The sequence below is a fragment of the Gopherus evgoodei genome, chromosome 1, assembly GCF_007399415.2.
Source record: "Gopherus evgoodei ecotype Sinaloan lineage chromosome 1, rGopEvg1_v1.p, whole genome shotgun sequence".
Classification (NCBI taxonomy): Eukaryota; Metazoa; Chordata; order Testudines; family Testudinidae; genus Gopherus; species Gopherus evgoodei.
The window spans coordinates 126022484-126046121 of NC_044322.1; the positions used below are offsets into that span (position 1 = coordinate 126022484).

General features: G+C 38.4%; 2 protein-coding genes across 12 annotated transcripts in view; both read right to left on the reverse strand.

Moving 5' to 3' along the window:
• DHRSX (dehydrogenase/reductase X-linked) overlaps positions 1–23638 on the reverse strand; it is a 233550-nt gene that overhangs the window by 208383 nt on the left and 1529 nt on the right. For 4 of the 6 annotated variants that reach the window (XM_030572022.1, XM_030572014.1, XM_030572032.1 and 1 more), the window contains exon 2: positions 23373–23550. The exons of 1 other annotated variant lie outside the window; for it this stretch is intronic. In XM_030572022.1, coding sequence (XP_030427882.1) covers positions 23373–23550 — 178 coding nt within the window. The remainder of the gene's footprint in view (positions 1–23372; positions 23551–23638) is intronic. One more of the 6 variants, XM_030572050.1, reaches the window with a different exon arrangement.
• Positions 13240–23638, reverse strand: part of ZBED1 (zinc finger BED-type containing 1) — a 28197-nt gene continuing 17798 nt past the window's right edge. For 2 of the 6 annotated variants that reach the window (XM_030571993.1, XM_030571956.1), the window contains exon 2: positions 13240–17388. In XM_030571993.1, coding sequence (XP_030427853.1) covers positions 15250–17337 — 2088 coding nt within the window. In that variant the 5' untranslated portion in view covers positions 17338–17388 and the 3' untranslated portion in view covers positions 13240–15249. The other 4 variants (XM_030571984.1, XM_030571965.1, XM_030571975.1 and 1 more) reach the window with 4 other exon arrangements.

Genomic DNA, 23638 nt, shown 5'->3' on the forward strand with positions numbered 1-23638 from the left:
TTGAGCACCTCCAAGCTATGGTGGTAGTTATTAGAATCTATAAACAAGTACATTTTTGGACCTTTCCCCTCCTCCCACACCGGCCCTGAACAGGGACAAGTTCTGAAACTTATACAGTGTTTGGAGTTTTGAAGAATCTTGAGTTCTGCCAATTAGTTTGACTCAAATTTTAAATAAATAGTGAAAAAAATCAAATATTGGAGAGGGAGTGGAAGGAAGGAAGGTGTACAGAAGAGAATAAGGAAAGGATCTGGCTCTGGGAGTTGTGCTGTGAGCAAGGGAGAAGGAAAGTAGCAAGGAGGAATGAAGAGGCATCTTTGGAATCATGAAAGAGGAAGGACAGGGAGGGATCAAATGTCACAGCACCACTTCACAGCTGTCCCAGTGCCTAAGCCAGAGCAGTGATTAGGTGAAAAGTAGCTGGCTAAAGCCAAACCCAGGCAAGATGGAAGTGATGCTAGTATGAGGAGAGAAACTGAAGAACTAGCCAAACCCATGCAATCACTATCATGTGAGAAGGGGAGGTCTGTCTTCAGGTTGTGAAGACAGCTCAAAGTCTCGGGTTCCTCCTGAACTCTTTGTAGGGTGACCAGATGTCCTGATTTTATAGGGACAGTCCCAATTTTGGGGTGTTTTTCTGATATAGACTCCTATTACTTCCCACCTCCTGTCCCGATTTTTCACACTTGCTATCTGGTCACCCTAACTCTTTGCTGCTATGACATGGACGAGTAGCTCCTAGTGTCCTTTCTTCCAAATCCCACCTAGCCACAGGAATACTTTTCCTCCAAGTGTATGCAGATTATGACACTGACACTCACGCTTTTGTGCCCTTCAAATTATGACTGCAATACATTGCAACTGGAATGACATTGCCTGCCCCCAAAAAGCTCCAGCTGGTTCAGAATGCAGAAACCTGACTGTGCACAGCAGCTCAGCACTCCAGCCATCACACAATCTTCCCAGTGACTACAAGGTCAAATTGATTGTTCCATTCCATAGCAAGTATACTCCTCAAGAAGAATAAAATGGCCAACTGCAAGCATGAGGCCAGTGAGAGAAGGGTTGGAAACACCTCTCCCCCTCACTCTTGTTGCAGTCTGACCTTAAAAACAAACTGATATTCAAGGAAAATCCCTTCAGATTTTTGGTTTTTTAAGGATGGGAGAGGGGAGGTGGAAAAAACATATTACTCTACAAAAATATATTTCGCATTCTTGTTTGACCCAGAGCCATTCCAGGAAAGTCATCAAACTACTGGCACAAGGATTCATATGATTGGGTAATCATAACTCATTACATTGTTTAAGAGCCAGCGCCGACTTGAAATGTAGTCTGTTAAAAAAGTTAAGTAATTTTAGGTATATCTGCCAGACACTCCCCATCTGTTTTAACAATAACCTTTTCCTGTGTTTTAAAATAAATTCTTTCCTCCTTGCTGCTGGACGGACGGACACACACACACGAAACTGACTTTGCAAATGTACCGGAGAACCAGACTTGAGATAAAGTGCTACCCAATGCATATATAAACTGCTATGAGAACGTTTCTTATGACTTCCCATGTTATAGTAGGTACAAAATTTGCAGAGAGAAGTGTGATTTAAGTTGATTTCCCTTTCAATATCAAAATCAACAATTTGCCCAATGTGACTGAATCAATGTATCTGTAGAAAACTTACCTTTTTCCTTTATTGACCTTTTCCCTATTAATTTTAACATTGAATTCACAGAGTTTGCTAATTTAACAAAGACAGCTATATGACTGTTAGCTAGCTATAAAAGATTAGGTAAAGTAAATGCCTCGGAGCAGTATGAGGGCACTTTTCTTCGACAAGGAGCTGACATCGAAAAGCCCCATCAGCTTGATGGAAAGAGGGTCCCTGGAAGCCCAGATGGTGATCACTCGAAACCATCTCAGACTGTGGGTAACTATATCTGGGAATGTCCTAAACCTATTGCCTATGTGCACGCGTGTGGTTACCATCTAATAAATAGTAGTTTTAGATAAGAGCAGACTTGCTTGTATCAATTCTTTATCAGACAGACGTGCTATGTTTCCACTGATTTATTCATGACACCACCTGGAGAGAAACAGTTAAGTTATCTATCATTGCTTTGGGTTCTGGAACACCCCGGGTAACATTTGCATATGTTACTTGAAAAAGTTTGCACTCACATGGTCCAAATGTTTCACTTCTAGTTAGGCAAGGTATAATAATACTTAGTCATATATATATTCTCATAGCAAAATGACTAAGTATTATTATTTTATCAACTACAATTGGTTCATAACATCGAGAAAGCATCCTGACTGGTTAATAATTAAATCAAAGTGTTTTAATATCATGTGCTGCTAACAGTCACAGGAGACACATTAAACAGCCACTTGCAGCTCGGGAGCCTCAGTCTGAGTATCACTAAATTATAATTTGAGAGAGAGAGAGAGAGAGAAAGAAAGAGAGAAAAAGAAAATGAAAAGAATGAATTCACACTACTGTGGTTCTTTTGGGTAATGCACATTGCTAATTTGGCTCCTGAACCACTGAAGTCTAATTAGTGCATGGCAGTCAGAAGAGAGTTGAGGGCTCTTCAAGTTTAGACTGACAGCAAGGATGGAGGGGAAAATCTGATCAGGCTTGGGCAAATCACAGGAACAGAGGTGATTCATCCTATGTTGAGGAAGGAGAACACCTGGATGGAGAGGAGAAGAGAGGATATAACTGGAAAGTACTGCATAGGGAAAGCAGCAACTACAGGAGGGAGTGCAGCAAGGACAGGAGCAGCTTTATGTTTGTATCATTCACTGAGCTGTACAGGCTGGCAGGGCTGGCCCTGCATCAGCATGCTCCACTGGCATAGGACAAGAAAGATAGGATTGAGGCTTGCCCACAACGGGTGTAATCCTGAGCTCTGAAGTGAATTAATGATTTACTTGCACAAGTTCTAATGAAAAACTAGAGTTCCTAACCACCGTATTAGGCACTCGCTACCCCTTCTGTTTGTGCATGGGCAGCCTTCTGAATAAGCACTGCTGCACTTCCAAAGACTGCAAACAAACCAAGAGAAATAAGGGCTTGGAGATAGGCCAGTAGCATAGCCCATGGTCTGCAGTACAAATTAAACAACTCCTCTCAAAGGGAGCATACCATGCTGCGGCTGCTAATATACCTCGGAGGCTCTGAGCTAGGGAAGAATCTCCCATCAACCCTAATGCAGATCCTCACAAAGCCTAATTTTGCACAAAGAACCATGAAAGCATATGTAAAACTAAAGATTAAAATTTACCCAATAGTTAATATTTTGTCAACTTGCATTTAAAAAAAAAAGTCTTGTTTAAAATGTCAGCAAACTTTGGCAGAGTATCTGGCATATTTCCAGAGGAGTTAATTACAGGGGGAGAGTGTAGGGGAGTCGGTTTGGGTTTTTTTGTTCGTTTTTAAAACTTTCTTTCAGTTTTTGACCACTACTGAGGACAGGATGCCTGATCTCATTCACCAAAGGAACTCCTCCTATGTTCTTATGCTGGCTCAGATGCATTATTTTTTCCTCTCAGCAGACACCTAAATACGTACTAGCAGAATTGTCAACAGTACATTCATTAGTTGTGCCTGGTAATAAATATCAACCCTAACTCATACACATTTAATCAGCAAGTGTAAATATCTTTAGATAAATATATACTGTAAATTTGAATGTCTGACTTGTAGACCATGAAAAACTGAATTATTTCCTCAGCAGCTCAGGTATTTCCATATTGTTTCAATAGCAAATATGTTAACAAGAGAAATAGCTTTTTCAGGGAAGAGGGATGGAAAAATTGCAGAGCTCAAATAAAAAAAATTTAGAAATAGCATACTAATTTCATCTGTACTCATTTGCTCCAGAATTTTTACCCCCCAGTGACTTTTCTTCACTCTGGCATTCATAACTAATGTACTGTAGTCAGAAACTACACAAACTTGTCAATGAAGCTTGTTCTAGCTACTATACATGTGCACAGTAACACAGGTACATACACAAGATTCAGAAAGGGCCCTTTGAAAGCCAGTAAAGGAAATACAACACTCAACAAATGAAAGAACCAGTACACAGACCTGTGCGTGTGCCCTGATAACACTTTTCAGTAGCACTCAAAATGCCTCATGATTTCTGCAATTGTACAGGTGAAGTATGCAAGTTATCGCATCAGAAAGTTGGTTAGACTCAGAGGCCATCACGATCAGTTGGTGATGAGAGGCAGCTGTAGTCTAGTGACATTTTGTCTTTGTGGTGGTTCTATTTCTGGCTCAGCCATGGACCTGCTATGTGGCCTTGGATACATCACTTCACCTCTCTATGCCTCTGTTTCCCCTCACTTCTCTGCATCTCTTTCACCCTCTGCTGTCTTGTCTATGTAGAGTGCAAGCTCTTCGTGGCAGGGACTCTCTCTTACTGTGTGGCCATACAGTGCCTATTGCAATGGTGCTCTGATCTGATCTGGGGCTTATCAGTGCTAATATCACTAAAATAATAATTGAGCCCAGTTGCTCGGGGAGCGGGGGGGGGGGGGGGATGGGGGAAATTGTAAATACATTTTCACTTAGCAAATAATACTGATTAACAGGTTTATTCAGGTCAGTTTTCTTAAAGCAGAAATATTAGTCCTTATGCATGCAATGTTGTATAGAAACATTTTTGTAAATAAGAATATGCTAACAAATCTAGATATCAAATGAATTAGAGCTTCAATTTTTTTCTTCCACAGTGGCTGGTTTTAATCTTACTTCAGTGACACAGCCATCTTCCCTATTCATAAATTAATTGTCATGAAGAAAAATCAGTGACAATTAGCCATGGCTCACACATTTTTCTACCACACAAGTTTCTGGTGTCATTACACAGCTTTGGGACCATACCACAACTAATCAGCAACTATATAAAATGAATCTCACTGCCCTGACACATGGCAGATGCTGAAAAATAGTGCACCTCATAAATAATGTTTTGATCTATAAAGTGTCAAGTATGCATATTGTATTGCTATGTCAGAATTACAGTAAACAGTTATCCAATAATAAAAACATATCAGACTGTTTTATGGGCACAGTGTGTGTAACATTAAAGCCATCACTATCAGGCACTGAGACTGTGGTCTTCCAACACAAACATAAATGTATTCTGGACAGGAACATTCCTACTTTACGGTGACAATCAGTGTATTTGCAGGTGGGAAAAAATGAGAGAACCCAGTTTGCATTCTGCAGCAAGAACAGGGCAAAAGAAGGGATAAAGTAGACAATATATTGTGGTAATGACTGAATGAAAGTGTGTTTTAGAAGTACTAACCACTTCCTGCAAGCCCAATCTATTTAAGCATGCAAATATAAAAGCACGTGTTAATGCCCTGTCAGCATACAACATGACACTTACATGTTGATAGAAATTATTTTTTTTTAAAAAAGCTCCACAGAACTCAGGAAAAGAGCTGATGGGATTCCCATCCCAAGAATCTTAAAAACAATCACTGTTTAAACAGAAGTTTTACTTTAATTCCTCACTTATAACACTTTATATTATGAAAACTGAAGAAACTTTTTAAAATATAATTTTACTTTCAATATTTTTACTGGTTTTTACATTTCATTCAGCTTGCACAGAGAAACTAGACTTTTTAATTTCACATTTTGTTCTAATTAACAAAGCACTATATTTGTAACTATTTCTACATTAGGGTTTGTAGCATCGTATGTTTACTGAATTTAAGTACTGGGCCTAAACTCCTTAATTGTGCTCCTTTACAAGAAATCTTAGTAGCCTACTTAAATCACCCACAAAACAGAATTATCCATTGTTTAGAAATTCTTATTTATCCTTTAAAAAAAATATATGCACCTTTTTTAATTTAAGGTGCAGATGCATTGTGAATACGAAAAAATTGAGCTTGCAAATGGGCCATCTTGCTTAAGGTACGGAATAAAGCTGTCTGTGAAGTGAGTGTTTCTGACATCTTATCCTTGTAAAAGTGTTATGTTGTTATTTATAAAAACACTACTGTTGTCTCTCAAAAATATAGCAAGAAAAAAGAAAAAATACTGTCAATCCTATTTTCCACCAGTCAGGATATATATATATTCACAAATAGAATTCAAACAAAAGGCCTATAATAATATTTTTTAGAATAAAAACAAGCAAGATGTGGAATTTTTTTAATTAATTGCACCAACCCATAAAATAAAATGACAAAATGAATTTATGGTTCAAGACAGTAAATATTTTGACCAATTACATAATGTGAAATTATGAACTTAGTAAAGCTGCTTAATTATAGAGGACACTTTTTTAAAACACACATTTTGCAGTCTGGGGAATTACTGTTACACATACACAACTAAGATAACATTACTGGGTTTATTTCATGTTTAATTAAAAGCACCTATCTCCAGCTCCAGGGATGACTAAAAATTGAAAAAAGGTTAGCCTAACCTGGTTCCGAAAACCCTTTCTATGTATTAAAGTCCATGGTACCGCTACAAGCAAAATGCTTGCAATATCATGCATCAAAATAGTAAATGTCATGGCAGTGAGCAGAGTGGAAGTTACAGTACCCACTTAGCGTCTACACATCAAGTGTCACAAAAAGCTGCCTGTCATGTGAAATCGAAAATATAAAAGCAATTATGCAAGCACCAAGTTTCTGGATGAGAGACTTCAGCAAGAGGGCAGGTTAAAGAGTACTTGTAAAAATTATTTTAACATAAAACAATTGTATGAAGAATGATCAACTTGCCTTATGAATTGATTTACTGTTGTTTTGTTTCCTACTCTCAGTATTGCCCTTGTGTAGTAATTTGGGCCCAGGTCAGGGAAGCACTAGAGCATGTGCTTTTTAACTCCTTGGGTGAGATTCTGTGATGTGCCTTTAAGAGGTACAGCATAGAATGTATAGCCCAGTTGGAGTAGGAATGAGGGAAGATGTACTGCGGTGGCTTTAAGCCACCACTGCACTCTGCTACAGTGGCTGGAGAGGTCCACCATGTAATAAAGCACTTGTTTATAAGGTGGGGTATTACACTCTATGGAGGTGCGATTTTTGAAGTGCATAACACGTTGCAGATTAACTGGTCTGTGTAGACCCTACGTTCTTTAGTGTGCTTTTACGTAGTACTCCTTCCAAGAGCACTAGTTTAAGTGCACTCATAGGACCAATCGATGTGCACCACATTAGTGCACTTTAGAAATCACACCCCGGTAGAGCGTACTACCCCACCATGTAGACAAGCTCTTAGACGAGGGTTGCCATCTCTGAGGTACAAAATAAAACACGACATGCAGGATGATCCTGAGCCCATAAAACTGGACAGCTGGCAGCATATACTGATCACCCTTACAGATTCCCCAGGAGAAGCTATGTCAAAAAAGGGATGATCCTGGGAAAACCTGGACAGGTGGCAACCTTACTTTAGAAAGCATAGGGGGCTTAAATTACAACAGTGTCCCAGTGGGTTACAGCTCTAGCAGGAATTACTGCATGGTGCAGCCCTACCCAGATACACACACACACATACATCCTGCTCCAATGCCAAGGCTCTCGAGGGGGTCCTTGTAACAGTCTTATATCTGTTTCCCACAGTGTTTGTGTCAGGCTAATCCTGCCCAGGCCAGATACAGGGCTTTTGGGGTCCTTTTTACTTGGCTTAAAGGGACCAGAGGCGGGATGAGAATCTCATCCCTTCACTTGAAGCACATGCTTGCATCTCATTGAAATGAATGTGCTTAAGCACCATTCCTCAGACTAAGAATATGTTCTTTAATCAGGGCCTTGCACTTGAGCAAAGTAGGTGTAAAACTGTTACCAAATCAGAACAGTGCTGTTTTGCATCTACTTTGCACAAGTGTAAATAACTACACAAGATGCAAAGCAGTGCAGATTTGGACTCTTTAACCTCAATGGAAACAAAAAAGGATTGGAAGAGCAATGGGAAATAACATACCCAAGAAAATAGGCCAGATTATCGCATCGAAATGCTACAGAAAGCAGTGTCCTCATTTCTGAACACTGACCTTTACGTATGACAGGGAGATAAGATATTACATCCTAAAAGGAAACAGAGAAGCAGGAATACTGTGCTCAAAATCGTCATTTTGACATTTCAGACTCTGAATAAACCTTGCTTGAAAAAAATCTCTGTAGTTTCCTTTCTATTTATGACAACTCATATTTTACTTATAGTAATTTTTAAAACATGTATTTAAACCTCCAAGATCAATGGAAATATTTCCATATTTTTTGCAATTACAGTGGACATTGTTTTAAAATTCCCTGTTGTATTAGTAATCCAATCACATGAGTACTGAGCCTGAAAATGACAAGACCTAAATCAAAAGCAAAGATTATTTAGTTGATTTTTATTCTCCATGCTGAAGCAAGTGCTTACTTGTGTCAACTAACCACAACATAGTGAATGTATAAATACTGAAAAAAAATTAAAAATAATCTAAGTAGCTATTAGTATTCCAGGTAAAGAACTGTGTTTTCAATATAAAATATTTAAAATGACACTGTACCTTTAAAATAATTTAAAATGTGCACTAGTAATATTATTTATATTAGAGGAGGAACTATTTTATAATTTCGCCCATTTCCATCACATAAAGTAAATTTTAACCTTAGCAGAAAAGCAGTTGCCCAGAGGTAATAAGACGAGACACCAAACTATATCTTAGTTGACCAAAAAAAAAAAAAACCATCCCAGGAAAGAGAGCCAGATGCACTGAGCCTTCTCAATGTAACAAAAAAACCCATGCTTGGTTTGTATATTTAGCCTTGTAGTAACTTGAAAAGCCAGATCACAAGATCTTCTGAAAGGAAATATTAAAATGGAAAGAATAGCAGGGAGGGAGTAAAATATGTGGAGCTTGCATAAGGATATTATTCTCTTTCCAATACACATATAACTTAACATGTACAAGTATACCTTAACATGTGTTACACCTGTTTAAAAAGTGTGACTATGCACTGTACTTTAAATCATTCTCTAAAGAGATGAGAAAACTTATGAACTCTAATCTAGAACTAAAGTCTTCTAAATCTCTATGATTCCGTCATTAAAATTATTCAGACACCCTGTTACCATTATCCTACTAGCATAAGAAGGTATGTCAAACTGGACCTAAAATGTAGGTCTGCAAAAGAAGTATTTTACAAAGTAAATATCAATACAAGTTTGTCCACCTTTGTTCAATTTGTACAGCCTCTCACACAATAGGGTGTGCTCTATGTTAGTGGGAGAGCATCTTCACCAGATTCGGTGCATCAGGGCAGCTACATTGGTACAGCTGTGCTGCTGTACGTGTAGACGTGCCCTAAGGTGGGTAAACTGAGAACACAAAGGAAAAGTAAACCAGAATATTATTTTCTTCAGTTTTAATAACTAAGATATTAAACACATGGGTAATGTTTTTTTTGAGGGGGGGTTAATATTTGGGACTTCATTCTGACTCAGTGAAAATCAATAGATCTGATTCTCCATTGCTTTGCACTTTAGTATTAATAAAGTACCATGTGTTTGAATGAACTATTCCAGTGGTTCCCAAACTTGTTCCGCCGCTTCCAGCAGCTCCCATTGGCCTGGAGCAGTGAACTGCGGCCAGTGGGAGCCGCGATCAGCGAAACCTGCGGACGTGACAGGTAAACAAACCGGCCTGGCCCGCCAGGGGCTTTCTTTGCACAAGTGGCAGAACAAGTTTGGGAACCACTGAACTATTCAGATTTGGTAGCATTGTACAATCTCTTTACCCGGGTACAACTGACTACTTCCATCTTGTCTACAGTTGAGAAACAGACAAAAAAATTCCCACTCGTGTTATCACCTCTTCAGCTGAATCAGCGAATGCCATAACATAAAACGAAGTCCCACAGCAAAACCATTTTTATCACTGCGTAAGTCAGACTTACTTTTAGCAGGTTTAATTAATACAGCGGTAAAACCAGGGTGTGTCACAGCAGCCTTGTCTATACTAAGGCTCTCATCATCCGAACTGATGGGAAATACTTTTTTTAAGTTTATCTTTGGGTGCACCAAGACACAAGGTGCAAGACAGTACAGTCTCAAGACCAGTGGAATTACCAGTGAAAGTGATATGGTACCATGTGGTCTATATATAGAGTACTTTGTTCTGCAGTACTTTTATGGGCCGCATTACTGCAGTATCAGAGCAACTCACAATTTTTAATGTACTTAGCCTCACAACGCCTCTCAGGAGTAGGAAAAAACTATTAACCTCATGTTATAGATCAAAACAGAGGCACAGAACATTAAGGCCCAGATCCTTAAAGGTATTTAGGCTGCTAACTTCCACTGAATTCAGTGGAAGTTAGCAGCCTAAATATCTTTGTGGATTCATGCCTCAGTGACTTGCCTGAAGTCACACAGGAAGTCTGTCTCAGAGCAAGAAACAGAATCCATGACTATGGAGTCCAAAGTTAACTCCCTGACCACTAGACCATCCTTTTTCTAATTATGTTTTGTATCTTAAAGACAAGTGAGACATTGTGCAACCTAAAGACTAAATCAACACTCCTTTTACTAATGTGAAACTTTTAGAAAAAAACGTAAAACATGTAAAAGCTAAACAGAAAAACTACAGTGGCTGCCCATACAAAGATCCACTGGCTTGAAAGAGTATTTAAAGTCTAAGCTTTCCAGGGCAGGGAATGTCTTGTGGAGGGGCCCTCATTTTAGTTGAGCCCTCTAGGCCCTATAGTAATACAAAGTAATAATACCATTTTCAGAGGTGTTCTATACTTTCAAAATGGGGAATTCTATTACATCTTACATAGAGTAGTTTTTTCTAATCTGTAAGTGGGACTTTTAAAACTAGGAAACAAATATATTCTGCTAAAAATGTAAATGGTTTTCTACTTGTAGGTTCTTCATAGTGCCCTTTACCCTTCTAGGTCATAACGTGTTTAAATATGGGTTGTCTCCAAAAGCACTTAAATTATCAGTTGCCTTCTCAATCCTGATTCCTATCATGACGTCTTAATGTTGAGTTTAGGACATTTAGATGTGTAATTTCAAGGTAATTTGTCTTCTTTTATCATAAATATAATTTTTAAGGAAGTTAAAATTAAAATCATTTTCCAGACAAGAAGCAAAATCCAAAGTTGCATCCCTGCTCGTCACCCTCCCGCATCACCATTTCTTCATGTGTCACAAAACAAACAATTCCAGATTGTACATTCATATAGAATTTAAGAGACTTAAGTTCATATAGCTAGGGCTATAGCACAATTCAGTAACAAACTCTAGTCCCACCACAGTAATAATGAACCGTTTACTCATGTTGTGGCAGCATGCTGGACAGTGTTGCAACTTGGCTCACCCACATGGCAGTACTGTTGCCTGAAAATGGCATGTAATTCTCATGAAGAGAAATTGTCTAAGCTTTTCAATAAGAGAGGTATTATTGATCTCAATATATTTTTATCAGAACAATTTGTATAGTATACTTCAGTAAGTTACAGAGGGGTTATACATAGTTTGAAAAACTTGAAATATAAATGTGGCCTTGGTGCTGGAGAGTTCAATGTCATAAAGTGCTGAAGATATGAACACACATCAGACAAATAAATTAGTAGCTAATTTATTTCTCTGGTTTATTTAACAATATTCTAAGCTTAGCACATTAAATAAAAACTCACAGACAATGGGTAGGATTAACAACGGCTTTGTCTTAGAACAATGAGACATGTCAACTGAACCAATTACCATTTTATTTTGGATACCAAAAATTAAAAGGCCAGAAGGAGCAAAACAGTGCATTGCACTGGTATTGGTGAAAGCGATTTGGGGAGAAAACAGGTTGCACTGCATGATAATTTTAGCCTTCAGATGGTCTACATGGAAACACGGGTTGGAGAAGCTGAATTCAGACCTGGGGGGGAGAGGACGGGCTGATTTTTTTTTTTTTTTTTTACATTGGTGTAACTCCACTGATTTCAGTTAAGCTACTCCTAATTACAGTAGTGTAAGAGGAGATTCAAACCTCTGGTGTTAACACACTGCTTAGTTTTTAATGAAAGAATTGCCAGGTCTCAAGAATTTTTTTTTTTACTTTCATTCCTCACGTGGCAAGCCCAGAGGTGCTGGGGCTCAACCCTGGCACAAATTAAGCTCTATGTTAATAGCTTCAGCTCCTTTAGATACAAATTCATTAGGTGACAAATTGTGGTAAAAGTTACTCTTAAAATTGATGTGGTAGTGTAAGTTACATCAGCTTGGCAATCAATGTGTAAAATAAGGGTAACTTATACACTGAGCAGGTGTAAAAGGAAAATCAGCTAAGAGGCCTGCTTTAACTTTCTCCCTCCAGTTAATTAATTATTCTACTATGCTTCCTACACATGTAAGCTACACTTGTTTTGCACATTCTCTGGGCCCAATCTCCTACAGCCTTGCACGTTCTGTAGTCATGTACATCTGTGCAAAGTGGATGTACAGTGATATCATATCAGAATGGTGCATTTTACATGCACTTTCCGGGAGTATAAATAATTACACAAGATGCAAGGTAGTGAAGAATTGAGCCATCTGAATGCTAAGTCTGTACAAGTTAGACCACCATTTACAGTCATTTTTCATTAATGAAAGGCTGCAGGATAATTTACACCATTTGATTTGTTTCATGATTCTAATCTCTCTCCCCACCTACTGCCAAATGATCATACTGTGCATCGGTTGATGAGAACTATAAAAACAAAATGTAAACATACACAGCTTGATAGTACAAGTGACACAGCATATTAAATATCACTGTAAATCTCACTTTTGTGTTACTTTTGACCAGCCCCTTTATAAAACCATCTATGATTATGAATTCCAAATAATGATCCCATAATAATACACTGAACTGTCTCTGGTGAACATCTCTCCAAATCAATGTTGCGTAAGACAATCACAGACACACACATATACATGTTGTGTTAGCATTTTATACTGCTGTCCATCATCGCAGTATCTGAGTGCTATATGTACACATACATTTTATAGCATAGTCAGTGAGACTAAGACAACAGAGTGAATGTCTCTGATCTCTGCAACAGCTGAATGATTTCCAAGATCACATGATATACAGACTTTCAGGGGAAGTCCCACCTATGCCTTCATGCTACATTGTAGACCAGGGATCAGCAACCTTTGGCACACGGCTCACCAGGGTAAGCGCACTGGTGGGCCAGGCCAGTTTGTTTACCTGCCACGTCCACATGTTCGGCCGATCACGGCTGCCACTGGATGCAGCAGGCCAGTGGTAGCTGCAGGAAGCGGCACGGGGTGCGGGATGTGTTGGCCTGCACTTCCCACCGCCCCCATTGGCACGGAGCAGCGAACTACGGCCAGTGGGAGCTGCGATCAGCCGAACTTGTGGACGCGGCAAGTAAACAAACCGGCCCGGCCTGTCAGGGCATGCCAAAGGTTGCCGATCTCTGTTGTAGACTAATGACAATATGTCTTCTATTCGGTAAGAGCGATATTCCCAGAACATTTCCAATTGGGAAATGAAAAAAGAAAAAAAAACTTTGCCTATAATATGGTAGTTCCAAAAGTCCCCCTGTGCATAAGCAAAATATGCTGGCTGCCTCCCCACTCTCAGGCAAAAAGTGGACTATAGACTTGTTTTGGACATGCAGCTCTTCCTAAGAGATGCATTTTAATATTTTATTTTGCTAAGTACTCAAAAAGAGTTAAAATATTTAGGCATAGAGACACAGGGGGAGCTACTGCAGTACACATAATGATTAATCAGAACTAGTATTGAGGTGGGCCAGACCAAAGCCCTCTACAAACTGACTCTAAAGGGAAGAAGGGGAAAAGGAAGTTTTAAGTGCTGACATAACAAGAAACATTATCAAAGTCTAACAACTTGTATGAGGGTTGTTTTCCCTGCTTAAATACATTTACAAAAAATTAAAGCTTACTTTTTTGAAAGGCTTTTTCTACCAAAGATCTTTCTAATCCCCTGGTCAAAGTCCATTAAAACAATTTGTATAAAAACAAATAAAAACAACTATGATCCTTGCCATTTTCCAATCTCCCTACTTCCCCCATTCTTCAGGGGCCTGATTCTTTGCTGCTTTACACCTTGTGCAGCCACCACTTAGACCAGGTGTTCTCAAACTGGGGATTGTGACCTCTCAGGGAGACACAAGTTTATTTCATGGAGAGTTTGAGCTGTCAGCCTCCACTCCAAATCCTGCTTTGCCTTCAGCATTTATATTGGTGTAAAATACTTTTTGAAGAGTTTTTAATTTACAAGGAGGGTCGCACTCAGAGGCTTGCTGTGTGAAAGGGGTCCCCAGTACAAAAGTTTGAGAACCATTGACTTAGAGTCACACGAAGTGAGTGTAAAATGCCACAATTCTGATGTGATTGTGATTTCCATCTACTTAGTATAAATGTAAGGGTGACATCAGGGCTTGTCTACACTAGAAAGTTTTACCACTTTAACTATACTAATATGACTAAGTGACAAAATGTCCCTCGGTGTGGATGCAGTTATACTGGCATAAAAGTGCTTATACCAATATAGCTTATTGGGTTTGGGAAGCAAAAAATCTATATCGGTATAATTGCATCCACACTAGAGCCTATACCTGTATGTCAATACAAAAATCACATCCCTAATTGATGTAGTTATACCAGTAGAACTTGCAGTGTAGACGAGGCCAAAAGTATGAGGTAGTGACAAAATCAGGTTCAAAGTTATTTATTGTCTAGTTTCTTCCTAATATTTTTGTAAGAGTCTCTGAAGATCTGACTTACGGATTTTTAAATCAACTTTAAATTTAGGAATTTAAACTTTGAAATCCTAACCCATGTTGGCTTCAGAAGTGGATTTGTACATCTTTAAAACTTCTCTGTTTAGGGTCCAAATTCAGAACACATTCCTATTACAGAAAGCACTTAAGCACATTCAAGTCCCACTGAAGTACACAGGAACTAAACACATCCATAAGTGCTTTCCTGAAATTGGGGCCAGAGTCAGGAGTTATGGTCTTTGCAGAATTACTTCCTTGTTCATTTCAGTGCTATATAATCACACATTATTCATGTTTTAAGATAGTGGGCAAGACATATACAATAAAAGCTTAAACCAAGTCTTTACGCTTGTTCAGTATTTACAGTATTCATAGCATCAAACAGAACAATTTTGGTAACTTAAGACAAATACCTTTTCTTTGTTATTTAATGTACCATAGTATTCCTGTTAAATGAACCCACTGTCTCGGATATTAAAGAAATTGCTGCTTACATTTACTGTGTCATTTAAATTAAAAATCTGTTCCTGTTCCAAGCCCCACTCGCCTTCATCCTCATCTTCAGGTTCTGCTTCAGACACATTGCGAGTGTTTTCGTACAAAAAGATCTGCTCATCAACATGAGCTGGGGCTAACCGATTTCTCTTAGCACTTACAACATTAGCAGAGGAACCAAAAAGGCGTTCAGGGAAGATTCTTGTGGCTAGAATACACCAATATTTCTGAAGTACCTTTGGTAAAACAGGAAATAATGCTAGTCTGTCAGACCACCACTTAAGTGGGTCTTCATTTAGACCAAGAACCTTTTGTGACTTAAAGTTGCTCAATTCCTCAACAATCTGAGCATGCCATTCCTCTTGGTCTTCCACCCCTCCTGTTTGGCAAAAGATTTCCGCAAGCATGTTATTGATTGCGCTGGTAGGGGGAGGAGTAGAGGAGATGATTATTTTTTTCACAGGTGGCTCTTCTGACACTGTAAAGAACTTTTCTTCAGGCCTGAAAGTGTTTTCTTTTACTTTTTCCAAAAGGCTTTTTGCTTCCTCCACCACTCTGTTTTCTACCTGTTGCCGTTCAAATGCTGAAAGGAAAGGTAGTTTTTTGTACCTAGGGTCCAGAAAAGTTGCAACATTGAGAAACATGTCTATCTCAGGTGTATGCTGGTATGTTGTTGATAACTCTTTGGCTATCACTTCCTTGGCCATGCTAATTTCTTTCAAATCATTCTCTTTGATGTTCAATGTGGTATTTAGAAGCATGTGGAGGAGGGGTTTCACCATACTTATTGTTGGATATTTTGAAGCAGACATCATCTCAGCAACCTGTTTAAAGGGTTGAAGTAGGTCCACCAGGCCTTCAATTGTATTCCATTCACTGGCTTCCAGCATCAGATGGTGGTTATTGCTGTCCTCCACAAGAACTGCTGCAATTACAAACTGCTGTTCCTTAAGACGTTGCAACATGGCAAGTGTGCTTCCCCACCAGGAAACACGATCACTTACAAGCATACAGTGGAGAATATTTTGTTGCTTCTGCTTCTCACTTAACATGTACATTGCGACTGTGGATTGCTGAAAATATTCCACCAGTTTTCGGCACCTGGCAAGGAGGCTGCACAGTTTTGGAAGCTGAAAAGCTTGTTGTATTCCTGCATTAAAAGTCTGCCCCAAACAAGGCATTTGTACTGGAATATCTAGGAGAGAGCAAGCTTTCACAATGTCTTTACCATAATCTGTTGTAGCACCAAAGACTTTTGTATTGATCCCCCATTCAATAAAGATTTCATAGAGGACTCGTGTAATAGTTTCTGCAGTATTTTCCTCTGGCACTTCAAATGTTTTTAAACACCGGGAGTTAACAGCCAGACAGTTAGAAGGGCTACTGTTCAGAAAATGAACTGCAAGTGTTACATACGATCTATTCTGGTTTTCACTTCTCCACATATCAGTGGATATGCCACACCATAGAATTTCAGTAAGTTCTTTTAACACAATTTCTCTAATAGCATTGTATTTTTCAGGAATTGCTTTTGTGCAGAAATATTTCCTGCTAGGAAGTTCATATCTAGGATCTGCTGTTCTCAAAAGTGCCTTGAATGTGGGTTCATCAACAATGGAGGAAGGATACATGCCCTCACAAATTAGGCTAATCACAGCAGCAGTCAATTCTTGATGCTTTTTGTTTTCATAATTGTGGCTGGTCTTCATAATTAAAGTGTCTTGAACAACCTGCTGTGATGATTCTGGCTTCAGTTTTGAAAATGCAGTAGCAAACGCTTCCCTCATTTGCTCAGTGTTACTTTTCACAAATTCACAGAACTCATCAGGATGATTTTTCTCAAGGTGGTATGAAAGGTTGGACGTGTTTCCTGAATAGGCAATTTGGGCCATGCAGATGCGGCAATAGATTTTCTTCCACTGTAATATGCATCCTTCTGCATTGGTATCAAACCCAAAGTACTTCCATACTTTACTCTTTGCTCTTGGATGAGCCACTAACTTTAGATCTGATGGCGAGCCTTCTAAGCTTTTATTCTCCATTGCTTCTTGGCCACCGTCCCACCTTTTGATCCTTCACTCATTAATGAGTACCTGATAAAGGCAGTAAGATAAAGATACAATGAGAAAGCACACGTCGAGCACACTCAAGTATGTGATATCAGTGCTTTTGTGAATACACCAAGAAACCTATCTTACTAATTACATTTGAAAAATTAAAGATGAAGTTTACAGGAAGTGTGACCTATAGGAAGACCCATTAGAATGTCAAAAATAAAAGTGTTTTAATATGTGAAGCGATGCTGTGACTGAGCTAGTACAACCAAGAAAAACTGAGTTTCTTGAGTAACACGAAAATTCTTGGTAGAGAAAGTATAACAATCACTGTAGAGTTTAAGAACGTTATCGTCATGTACATTAGACATTTGTTATAGTAGTCTCCTATCCTGAAATTATACTTAAGCTTGAGTCAACATCCCTTTGCACAAGAATTATTGAACTCTGCTGTTTCTGCTATTTCAGCAGAAATTTGATAAACAAGGAATAAATGTGCTGAAACCAATTTTGTTAAATTGGTTTGACCTTGTTAGAGATTAATTTTTTAAGTTATACATCACAACTATGGAACTGATCCTACTCTGCTCAAATCAAAAGGACATTTTCCAACTGGATTCAGTTAAAGTAGGATCAGAGCCCTCATGCACAGCAACAATATACATTTGAAGACTTTCCTGCCTGCCTCTTTGTGGAATTACTGCTCAGAGCTCTTGGCTCCTGGAATATCAGCACCTTATAATTACAGGAAGAGAGGCACGCAGGGGAACTTCTATCAATGCATTGAAATATGTCAGTTTGAACATTCTTTTTAGCTGTTCAGAAGAACAAATGTAAGAGCTTTCTACAGAGTGTGCTCTGGAAAATTATACCTACAGATTTGCATGGGGCAAAATATTTTTCCCAGAAAAGTATAATAAAGCCACCAGTCTCCCTTCAAGCAACTACCTGCCAGAGCTCATTTCTCTGCACCAGTGCACCACTACACATGGCTGAGACTGCATTGGTAGATGTTGCTTTGTCTACCTCTACCATGGCTGCAATCTAGCCAGATCACTGCCAACAGACCCTCAGAACAACAAATAGCCCCATTCTTGAAATGCCTAGTAAATGGGTAACAAAAAGATCAGTAAGGAGAGGGTACGGGAGCCATCAGGGAACAGTGGTGCAGGCACATACAAAAATTTGAGAAGACCAGAGTTGAGAATACATTCATGATGCATTCTACTGAGAATGGGACGTCAACAAATCAGTAAGTTGGGGGAAGAGGACATGTACCCATCATTCCCTGTCAGTGGCAGCACCATGCCAGAAAACAGAAAAAGAAAGCTCTGGATGAGTAAAACAAGCTAGTAGGCTTTTCATGACATTGTTGCAGACCTGCAGGAATGTTTGTGCGTATCTTTTCAGTGCAGTTGCTCCTGTGGGCTTACTCTATGCAGAAAAGCAACAAAGAGTCCTGTTGCACCTTACAGACTAACAGATGAATTGGAGCATGAGCTTTCGTGGGTGAATACCCACTTTGTTGGATGCATGTCACATGCATCCGACAAAGTGGGTATTCACCCACGAAAGCTCATGCACCAATACAATCAAGTGGGTATTCACCCAGGAAAGCTCATGCTCCAATACTTCTGTTAGTCTATAAGGTGGTGCCACAGGACTCTGCTGCTTTTACAGATCCAGACTAACATGGCTACTCCTCTGATACTTGACTTTATGGAGTAAGGGACTTTTGTTCCTTTTAACTATTCTAGTTATTTTTTAATATTTTGGGTTTTTTTAATAAAATAGTAAGACAAGGTTACTGAAGGTAACAGATGGGGGGAGTTGCAGATTCTTCTGGTTTGGTTGATTTCTTTAAATATTTACATCTGAACATTTTGCATCAGGAGGTAAAACTATTCTGTTTTTTAAAATGTGCTCTGAATTTAGGTATGTCCTTTGCTATAACTATTTTCAGTGCTTCAGTCATCAGTATGAAATACTGACCCAACATGATTGTGCTGTATCATTCCAAAGATCTATATTAATAACTCCATGTTATGCATTCTCATTGTATGAAAATATAAATTTGAAAGAGAGGTATATACAGTATAATGTTACAGATGATGGTTTTAATAGCTTCATCTTATGCAACGGCATGATGTACCATATCAGTATTTGCTGTTATTATTGCTTCAGATACCTCTATTTCAAGCCATGTCACAGTGTTTCTGATACACATACAGACTCAACAAATTTCATTTTATCCCAGAGTATCCTTTACTGTAACACAGAGGTTCCTGGACACAAAGAGGAAGTAGCATAATAAAACAGGTGATGTGCCTTTAATATTTAAAATTAAGGAGGGAAATTCTACAACCTACAGATCCTGTCATAGAACAAGAAAACACACATTCATTCAAAGTGAATGAGTGTCCAGGCTCACTCCACCTGATTTTATGATTGTAAGATCTTTTCTATCATTTGTATATAGACTCAACGTTTAACTAGAGCGGTACACCGTAGCATTGCCACAGTTAAAGATACATCAGCATACCACCACCTTAATTATAATACTGAACCACACATAACTTTGCTATCTAAATTGCTCTCTTTTAAATGTAGACTTTTTCTGAATATAATTTAATAATATCTTACATGTACATTATATATAGTTCCTTTCATCTTGATGGATCCCAGATATTGTTCCTCTCATATATGTGAATCACTTCACCAGCAATGGATCACAAACTGTCTCTGGAGTGAAACCATTTTAACAACTGGGAAACATACGTTTAAGACAGGAAGTACAGCATCCTCTATCTATTATAATACGTTCTCCGTATGAAATAAAAGATGTTAATACTTGAATCAAAACTGAGGGGGACCCAAGTTCTCTATTATTAATAGTTTTGTAAATTATAATGAAAGCCAGAAGAAAATAATTTCATTTAGATTAATTAGAAAAAGAAAATTGGGCACATTTAAAGTCTATCTCAGGTTAAAAGATGTTTTTAAAAACATGAATGAGTAATATTAGCACTCAGTTCTAAGTCACTTTCTACATCTCTCAAGTACCAAATATAAACATTAACAAGTCTTCTCTACAAGTACAAAACATGCAGCATCGAGTATGTCTGAAGCCAAATTTCAGTGAAACGATTTATGCAATAAAAGATCAAATGCAGCATGAGAAAAAACAAAAATTTTCTGACAACTCTTCAACATGATCACAGAAAATCGTATTCTGTGAAACAATTAGTGTCAGACAGAGCATGATTTTAAAAAGATAAAAAACAATTAGATGACTTTCAATGGGCTGGAACCACATTTGCTGTATTAACTTCCTGGTGTCACAATTAGCTAGCTCATCTTTTGTAAATTCACTGATTAGATTTTTGTTTTTAAAACTTGATTTTGAGGCAAAGTCACACCTTACATTAAAATATCAGTACGAGCATTTATTTTAATTATTAAAGTTAAGCAGTGGGAGAAGAATATGCATGCAGTGCATCTATTTGAATAATTAATTATTTTTGTACACACAGCACTAACAGATATATATTACCATACTGATCTTTAATTATACTATTTTATACAATTAGTATTGAGAAATGTTTAAATATTAATTCATATTATTCCTCTTCCTCCTTTACTATCCAGCACTGCACTTAATTGTGAAGTCTACATTAAATTCACAACCTGCATTGAAATTCCTCCTTCTGTGTTTCAGTTTCAGAGTCTGAAGCAAACTTCCTGATATTCCTACCCTGGAATGCTGTGAAATTTACACCTTCATGTCTGCACCTTCATGTTATATACCTTTGTGTTTTCAATTCACAAATCAAAACTACTGCAATATATTTTGCCCCTGGAGCCGCTCATCTGTACAGTTCAAACTGTCCTTTCCATACATACCATCCTAAACAATATCTCTAAAATTAGACAAATATTAGCAGGATGTAGCAGGAGAGGAGTTAGTTTTTAGAAAGACAAGTTAAATTGTGGAGTGAAAACAGCATACAACCTTGATTAATTCAGGAAAAGAGGACTAATTTAATTTAGTTTACTTTAGACTGCAGCTCCTGAATATTTCTGTGAAATAGTATAACAAACTTTTTTTAAATGAATGCAGCTTCTGACGATATAAGGGCTACAGCTACACTAGTACACTTAAGACCCTTAATTCAACACAGGGCAGATCAATCACTGGATGCCAGATGGCTTTCTATAATATAGCTTCCACCATGGAGCTGCACCAATGCTGAATTATGGCTATGTGGCTTGCCAGCGTAGATAAGGCCAAGTAGGTTTGAGGTCCAAATTCCAGAACATGGAGACCTGAGGAGCTAAACTACAAATCTTTGGCTCTCTCCTATTCCCCCCAATGTTTTTTTAAATGTTTCTCATTGATACCTGATTTATGCACCTTTTATTCCAGTAACCATATCTTTTTGAGAATTGAGGACTACAAGGGTTAAAAAAAGCTTTCAGCTTCTGTATTTTAAAATATTTTTAGTTTACTAACTTCTTGACACAATTGTTGCATCTTTATTCCAATAAAAGTAGCAGATTACTGATCCAAGATTAACTATGTCCATTCTACAACACATATAATTACTTTCACATTTTAAAGTGTTGTTTTTGTCATACTATGATCACTACTTTGAAATCTTACCTAGACTAGACTAACGTCCATATCAAAACACCCCTGTTCACAAGCTGGTTTGTTTTTTAATCACACTGTTTCAAATACATTCTTGATATTTTCTGATTTGTTAATTATATTTAAGATTACAATAAAATAAAATGTTTGGGTCAATCTTTGTCATAATATTTCTGTTCAGTTTTAAACTATTTTGACAGCATTACACACCCTAGGCATAATCCACAATTTTACCCTGCCAAGAAAAACTAATGCTAGAAGAATGCTCAGCTGACATAAAACTGTAGGCACACATCTGCTTTTTTTTTCTTTTTGGCATGTTATATGTTTTTGGGAATGAGAGCAAAACTCAAATCTGCATTAGAATTATTAGTATGGAAGAACATTACCCAATGAATCCATGTGTGAAAATCTGTGCTGTCCAGTCTTTGCATTAATTTTACAAAAATTAATGGTTGACACAGAAATTTATTTTCACTCCTCCCTAGTACCTCAACTATACAATAAGTTGATTTGGGCCTCATATTTTAAATAATCTCACTGAACTGCATCCCTATACCTGCAGTTCTGTTGTTATTCTTGTTAAAGCCATCATCACTTCCATAAGAGCCACATTTGAAGCTAGTCAGAGAAAATAAACAGAACCAGTGAGCTGCAGTGATGCTGTCACTCATTACATGGTTTTCAGGCCCTCCCAAGTTGCAGGGAGCTGTTAGAAGCACCAACAAATTAAGAAGTGTTTTTAAAAATTTGTGTCCTAAATTTAAGATTTCTGCTGTGTTGCTGTCTGGCCTGAAGAGATTCTCAGACTAATCATTTTTTAAAACCTCAAGCTTCCTTCATAGACACCTAATGTGGGGAAACAGAACATCATTAAGTTTTCTGTTGACCACAAAAATCATTTAAAAATGTAACACAAATGAACTGTCACCTGAAATACTGGCAATTAATAACAATATATATTCAGCATATAGAATGTGTCCACCAACTCTCCCCCCAATGGCTGCGTAGGAAGAAAAGACTAGCAGTCTATGAGAGTTGGATTCAGTGAAGAAGTTCATCACTATCAATACTGGAAGAGTGATTTTAGAGAGGATGTAATCAAGTGGCCAGGAGTGTGGAAGAATAAACTCCAGTGCCCAAGTTTAGCAGAGATGGAGGAATTTACTTGAGTTGCAGAATTCAAAAGCGGGCAAGGAGAACAGGGAGGATTCTAGCCTAGTATCTAGGTGCAGGATCAGGACAGAGGAAGGTAGCCAGGCAAAGCAGACAGTTCTTGTTCAGCAGGAGAAGTAAGGGGATTGATTTCTTATAGGTTTATCACCACAGTATCTGAGCACATCACAAACACTGATCAATCCTCAACACTCACATGAGGCTGGGACCTGAGGCACAAACAGATCAAAACTCACGCCTGAATCTGAGGCAATGCAGGGAGCTGAAACCAGATTTCCGGAGTCTGTCCAGCAACTGAAGCACAAGGCCACTCGGGTCCAGCAACAGAGAGGGATGCAAGGGCCTAACGCAGCGGCCTGGGGCAAGTGCAGAAACTGGTGGGGGGAGAGAGGGAGACTATGCGTCTAGCACTGGAACGGATGCAGTTCAAGCAGCGAGGGGGCGTGTGCAGGTGTCTCCCAG